General features: G+C 41.6%; 1 protein-coding gene across 1 annotated transcript in view; it reads right to left on the bottom strand.

The window, feature by feature from the left end:
- Nucleotides 1-1,877: 1,877 nt before the first annotated feature.
- Nucleotides 1,878-7,181, bottom strand: part of LOC109962673 (cysteine/serine-rich nuclear protein 1) — a 7,390-nt gene continuing 2,086 nt past the window's right edge. The window contains exons 2-5 of the mRNA XM_020604574.1: nucleotides 6,505-6,710; nucleotides 4,543-4,805; nucleotides 4,157-4,459; nucleotides 1,878-3,057 (exon numbers count right to left, since the gene is read on the bottom strand). Of these exons, the coding sequence (XP_020460230.1) occupies nucleotides 2,080-3,057; nucleotides 4,157-4,459; nucleotides 4,543-4,805; nucleotides 6,505-6,682 (1,722 nt within the window). The 5' untranslated portion in view covers nucleotides 6,683-6,710 and the 3' untranslated portion in view covers nucleotides 1,878-2,079. The remainder of the gene's footprint in view (nucleotides 3,058-4,156; nucleotides 4,460-4,542; nucleotides 4,806-6,504; nucleotides 6,711-7,181) is intronic.

Here is a 7,181-nt window from a genome sequence, read left to right as displayed (position 1 = left end):
AGCCGGGGTCTGTCAGAGGTTTCTTCCGTTAAAGGGAGTTTTTCCTCCCCACTGTCGCCAAGTGCTTGCTCAAGGGGGATTAGTTGGGTTTTCCCTATGTAATAATATTGATAACAGTAAGGTCTAGACCTTACTTTGTAAAGTGTCCTGAGATGACTTTTGTTGTGATTTGGCGCTATACAAATAAAATTTGATTTGATTTGATTTGATTCCTAAGAAATGAGATTAATACAAACTGACCACTCATTAAAGAAATGTGATATCAGTGAATAAATAAATAAAAATGTTTTATTTCATTACATCATTACAGATATATTCTAAACATTCTGTTAAGCACATAAGAAATAATCCACAGTGAAAGTTATTAAAAAATTATTTTGAACTTGGAGACTGGAACCACAAAGTGGATTATCCTGCTTACACCACAGCCAGCAACCAGCAAAATATAGGTTTTTATTGATATTTTGGGGCAATATGGTCTTGAAATGGTACCACTTTATAGCTTCTACCTTTGTTAACATTACCATTACAACTGTTTACAAAAAAGTTGGGACACTGTGCAAACTGTAAATAAAAACTGAATGAAATGCTTTGAAAATCACTTTTACCCCATATTCATTTGGTAAAAGTACAAGATTACAGTATCTAATGTCCAAATTAATACAATCTGTATATTTTACCAAAAAACAACAAAGCAAACATAGACTGGAAACGTTGTGTAATGGACACATGGTGAACACCTCATAACTACTGAGGTTAACTGGGAAATCACAGCATGGGCTCAGAAACACCTTTGAAAACAACTGTCAGTGAACAAGGTTTGCCACTGCATCCATAAATGCAAGTGAAAACTCTATGCAAATAGAAAACCAATTATAAACAAATCCCAAACATGCTGCCATCTTCTCTGGACGTGGTAAGTGTCCTGTGGTCTGATGAGCTAAAATTTGAAATTCTTTTTAGAAATAATTTATGTCATGCACTCTTAGCTAAAGAGGAGAGGAAACATCTGGCTTGTTATGCACGCACAGTTCAAAAGCTAGGATCAGTGATGGCATGGGCGTGCATTAGTGCACATATCATGAGTAACTTACACCTCTGTGAAGGTAATATCAATGATGAACCATATAACCTGGTTGCTAAACTGGACTGCCCGCAGTCCATAGCTGTTACCCAACAAATTTGGGTAACAGCTCCTTTGTCACATTTTGAAAAAATGTGACAAAAGAGGCTCCAAACTGTTGAGCAGCTAAAATCTGAATCAAGCAAGAGTGGAAAAATAGTTTGCTTTCAAACCTAAAGCTCCTCAGTGTCCTCCGTTCTCTAGCTTACAGTGTTGTTAAAAGAAGAGGTGAAGCAACACAGAGGTAAACATGCCTGTACCAACTTTTTTGAAATGTTGTTGGCAACAAGTTTAAAATGAGCATTTTCTTTAAAAAAAAAAATCTTACTTGTAACATCTGATAAGTTGTCTTCATACTATTTTCGATTAAATGTAAATTTTAAATGATTAGCAAGTCCCAACTTTTCTGGAAACAGGGTTGCAGTGGTAAAAATACTGTACATCATCCATTAATCAGAATCCAGTCTTCTCTGTGCCCAAGGTATAAGAAGAATTTAAATAAGATGTCAGAGATCATAGATTCATGAAATTAAAAAAACAAAGCATATAACAGATTACTTAAGGATGTTGTCAAATCATTTTAGGCAATAAAAATATCCTGTGCCTCAGGAGGTAGAGCGGGTCATTTCCTAGCGGTTCGATTCCCAGCTTGTCCAGTCAACATGTCGAGGTGTCCTTGAGCAAGACACTGAACCCCCAGTTGCTCCCGGTGATGTCACCGGTTTGGGAGTGCGAATGGGTGAATGGCCGAATAATGTGTGAAAGCGCTTTGAGTGTGCTGTAAAAGCATAGAAAGGTGCTATACAAGTATAAGACCATTTACCATTACCAACAAGGAAAGATACTTTACCAATTCTTCTTGTACATTGGAATATACTTACAAATACATAAAAGCTGTGCTATTTAGATATAATTCTCTCACACAGCTTTTATGTTAAAAGAGTTCTCTGAATCACCTATAAAGACTGATTATCAGTGACTGAGTAAACTTGCTCTGGGCTTGGTTCAGTCAGGCCTATCAGAGACTCCAGGAGGTAGGTACTCGATTCATACTGTGGCAAACTAACAGAGCTGAACAGCTGGAGATGGCAAAAGCTGTCTGGATGTCTGAGACCTTTAAAAGAGCTGTGCACTGGTCCAGAGGGGTAGTCACTGTCGAAGAACTCCAGGTCTGAGTCAGACGACAGACTCAGGTCCATATACCTGCCTGAAGAGTAGTCCACAGTGGGGGAGGGGGTGCTGGGGAAACCCTCAAGAGAATCACTGTCAAAGATGTCTCTAGCTTGGTTTGCATTCTCATCAAGATAATCTGTCACTGAGGTCCTGTTTATACTGTCTGTGAATGTGTTGGCTGTAAGTGGTCCCATACTGTCAGTAGTTGTGCTGTAAGTGGCAGAGTTTCCGCTGTGCTGTGTCAGTGGTTCTCCTATGTGGCTCAGTTCACTGTATTTAGAGTAGTTATTATTTTCAGAGTCACAGATACTAAGGAAATCAGCTTCAGGGAGATTCTGACTCCCAGTGAGGCATTGTCCTGCATCAGAGTCAGAGGAGGAGCAGGAGGATTCAGTCAAGTTGCTGCTGCAGCTGTTGTCCTCCACTACCAGCCGCTCTGGGATGAAATGGAAGGAAGGAGAGATGGGCACTGTGAGAGAAAGACAGTCTGCCTCCACGCTGAACCCAAAGGGGCAGCTCTTGTCCTGTGCATTCTGCGCCACACAAGCCTCATCTTGGTCCTCATACACTACAGGGTCCTCTGGAAGTCCTGACTGGTCTTCTTGGCTCACCGCTTCATCTTGCATCTGTTTCTCCAGTCCAAGTCTCATGACAGTGTGGATGTAATGGGTCTGCACACGTCTGGAGTCAAACTCAACGCGTCCGCGAGTGTTTCCACAGCCGTCCTTAGTGCAGCCACATGGGAAGTTGAAACGGTCCATCTGTGTGTGGAAGAAAGCACAAAGAGAAACTGAACACTGTGGATACTCGAATACAATGCAGATTACTGACACTAAGATGTGATCTTAATTACTGAAAGACATAGGCAGGTAAAATAAATGAAAAAGTTTCTGTACATTTACAGCTGAAGTTTCTCATTTGTTTACAGTTTTTACTCTTGTTTTCTAAAAATCAGGTTCCCAATTGGATACTTTTTATAAAGGCACCCATTGGAGTGGGTGATATGAATAAAATCCTCAGTTACAGTATATTAGAGTCAGAATCAGAATCAGCATCACATTTACTGGACTAGTATGTTTAAACACACCAGGAATTTGACTCCAGTACAGGGGCTTTCAATGTGCTTTTGTAAGGCAACAAGAAAATAAAAAAAGGAATTTTATATCACAGTACTGAAATATTAAGATTATCAACTGAGAAATAGTTTCAGTAATATATAAACACAGGACTGTATATTTTTGGATTTAGAAATAGCTCCTCAGAGCACATTTAAGAGTCTCGGGATATCCTTGACCCTTGTTCGACCTGGAAGTCGTTCATTTAAGAAACTTGAGATGTACCCAAGATAGTGGATCGCCAACCTCAACAGGAAGTACTTGATAATAGCCGGACGTTGCTAACCCCAGCAGGTTTAGGTGTTAGGACTCTGGGCTAAGATTAAGCTTAACGATAAAACCATCTGCAGCCAGGTTCCTCTCTCTTCTGCTGTGATGCGTTCATTGAACTTGCAGGGGTTAGTGCTGCCAAGGGTGCAGTTGTAGTGGTGGTGTAATTCACCCATACACTATTTATTATAACAGAGAGATACTGACCACAATGTAAATGATATGGTAACACCCCTTATGTTGCCATCCACTAAGCAACAAAAATCAACGCTACTTTACATTCTTCATTAAACACGCCTTCAACATGCAATATACATATGAGATGCTTCAGCAGCCCAAACTACTATTCATGTTCAGATATCATATCATCACATATCAAACCAGGAATGGTCAAATCAAGTTTATAATCAGCTGTTCTGTATGATGTGCAGTGTGCTCAGGTTGAAGTAATTATGCATATGAATGAGAGTCATACCTGGCATTTGATGCCTGCCAGGCTACATGCGCAGGTCTCTGGCTCACAAAAGCCTTGGCAGTCACATCCACAGGCCTCTCTGGAGAGTCGCAGGGCATGAAGCTGCTTCTTCTCTTCTCTGTCGATGCGCTTCACCCCCGCTGCCTGGAGGAGCGCCTGCCGCTGTTTGGAGGAGTATGGCTGAAGGACACTCCCATAATCCAGCTCAGCATCACTGAAGTGGATGTCAGCGTCTTTATTTGTGACTTGATCTACAGTTAGCCTGTGTGCTTCCTGCTGGGCAGTGGCCCCATGGGAGATCAACTGGAAACAAAACACCAGATAATGTAAGAAACGTGTCGCATACACAGGCAAAACACAGAAATGAAAAAAACAAGGGCACTTACTTTGTGTTTTGGAGTCTCTTTTCTCTCTTCTCTCAGTCTTTCTTGGAGCCTCTGTCTGCGCCTGTGCCGTCGTTCCAGTGCATGCTCTGCCACTGTGTACCTCTGGAGGGCACTGTGTCTACGCACCATACCCAGAGTGGCACCTCCACGGCTGGGCACACTGGTGAAGCCCTGGCAGCGTGGGAAACTGAACACTATCACCTGGTCAAAGTGCACGTTGCTCTGTGCACCTCGAAGCTTGGGCTTCTTCAGGATGGACCGAACTGGTTTTGTTAGAAAAAGAGACGGAAAACATCAGATAAAGCAAAACGCTGTTGGGTCTAGTTTTTAAAGGAATCAGGTGCTGTAACTAGTAAGAACATATATACTGTGGAAACATAAGCACATCTGTCAGAGCAAAATTTAATTTTATTTAATGCATTTTGCAATCCTATTTTAGGGTGGGTGGCTGCTTTCGGCTGGTCCCCACAGCGATTCATCTGTTTCCACACTGACGATTCGCATGGTTTGAAATATGGCCCGATTTTTACACCGGATGCCCTTCCTGACGCAACCCTCTCTATTTATCTGGGCTTGGGACCAGCACAGAAGTCACTGGCGTGAAACCCCTGTGGCTGGAGGTTCCCCGACCGAGAATCAAACCAGGGCTGCAGCGGTGACAGTGCCGGATCCTAGCCTCAGGGATTTTGATCCTATTTTAGGGACTATGAGTAAAACTATTTTATCAGCTTTTTCAACCTCAGAAATTACTTCTGTCTGGGATTATATATATATATAATAGCTCTAGGACATGGTTGTCAGAACAACAGCTTGTGCAGTAATAAATCAAACTCACAAAACATCTATTGCACATGGCTCAAGGGTCCTTAACAATGACAGTGGACTCAAACTGTTACTTGAACACAATCACAATCATAATTGACAAATTAATAGCAGGCAAAATCTAATATTAAGTTTTAGTATTTGATGTGTTCATCTTCACTGATCAGATTCAGGGAGATTTTCATTCTTACTTCCTGTCTGAAGGCCAGTGTAAGATGCTTCATAAGCAACTTCTAAGTCTTACACTGTGGGACTACCCTGTTTTTAGTCCTAAGTATACTTTCAGCACAAGTGCTAGAAGAGATAAATACAGGCCCTGAACTTTGCCACGGGCTTTGTCTCCTGTAAGTCTCTAGGTGGCCACTAGGTGACACACTACAGGTGCTTCACTACAGTGGCTTGGGTCAGCAGTTGAACATGCTGTACATGTGGACAGGAAATACCAAGAAATGATTTTATTGGACAGATCAACAGCAGAGAGAGAAAATACGTGAATCAGTGTCTACATGTTGTTCTTTGGAGCTTTACCAGAATGTAATTAGACTCTTTCTGCCACTTTAGTATTTCATATCTATCAGGTTTCTGTTTGGTTTGACTGTTTGCCTTCAACAAATTGCCTGACCTTCACGCATAACTGAGGCTGAACTCTAGTTCCAAAAGTCAGTAAACAGAGACCAGCTGACCAAGCTCATCACAGCTGCTCTGTCAGTCTAATAAGCTCCACACTGGGGCACTGTTTGCTTCAATTGTAGCAGACAACAATAGGAGCCTGACACTGTAATTCATACGGTTTTAGCTTGTGCAAAAATACCTGCAGATTATTTGGTAATTTCAAGCCCTGCGCAATAGCTGAAAAAGACCATTTGATATGACTTGTTTAAAGGAACCTTGCTATTCAAATTGTTTTCACAATGTGCTATTGCTCAGGCAAATGGTCTTCCAAACAAATGGACAGAAGTCCAGAGGCGAGTCATTTGTGGTGCATTATCATGAAGTTTAGAGTTTTCATATCAGCAAGTCATGACAGTGCTGCTGCATGGTGATAAGAGACACTCCTATAAAACTGCAGATAAGGAAGAGGTTTACATTATTTGAAAGAGGAGGGTAAAGAAAACAGTGGTTGCTGGTTTGGAGACTTACTGGGTAAACTGGAGGGTGAAGAAGGGCTGTGTGGGGTGAAATCCTGGTTGTCAGAGGAGCTGCTCTCCCCGTCGGATTCCCACTCTGTGGAGGTGGGGGAGGAGAGGGAGGACGAAGGAGAGGAGGAGAGGTAGCAAGGATCTACCTCTGCAAACTTTCTCTTAAGGGTGCCTCTCATTGTTTGGCTGTGGTGGTTCACGTATGTTCTGCATGAACACAAAGTAACAAGGACAGTAGTTTAAATATTTATCAATGTGTGTAATTAATGCACAGATCAATACTCAAAAGAGGCAAACAACAAGTCATGCATTCTGTGGCTTTATTCAAAGAGCAGCATTTCATCATTCCTAACCCTGGCACATAAAATAAGGCATTATATAAATCAATTAACAGAATAGTACCATCAGTCACACAGCACGGTATTGCCTCTTCTGTTAAAGAGACCAAATGCACACAGCCAAATAAAACCTCTTTTGAAAATGCCAACTGGAGGAATGACAGATCTTTCCTGTCAAAAGCTGCAGCTCTGCTGGTTGAGCCGGTTTCTGGCCTCAAGTTTGTTTAGGCTAATTATGTGTATATCCTAATAGTGATTATCCTACAATCTAATGTTTCACAAGTATGCAAATATGAACTGAAATTCTGCTTTTGCTTACAAACCAGCTGAGCACTTGAGA

This window comes from Monopterus albus, unplaced genomic scaffold, assembly GCF_001952655.1.
Source record: "Monopterus albus unplaced genomic scaffold, M_albus_1.0 scaffold66.1, whole genome shotgun sequence".
NCBI classification, from domain to species: Eukaryota; Metazoa; Chordata; class Actinopteri; order Synbranchiformes; family Synbranchidae; genus Monopterus; species Monopterus albus.
This window is presented reverse-complemented; position numbering and strand designations above follow the sequence as displayed.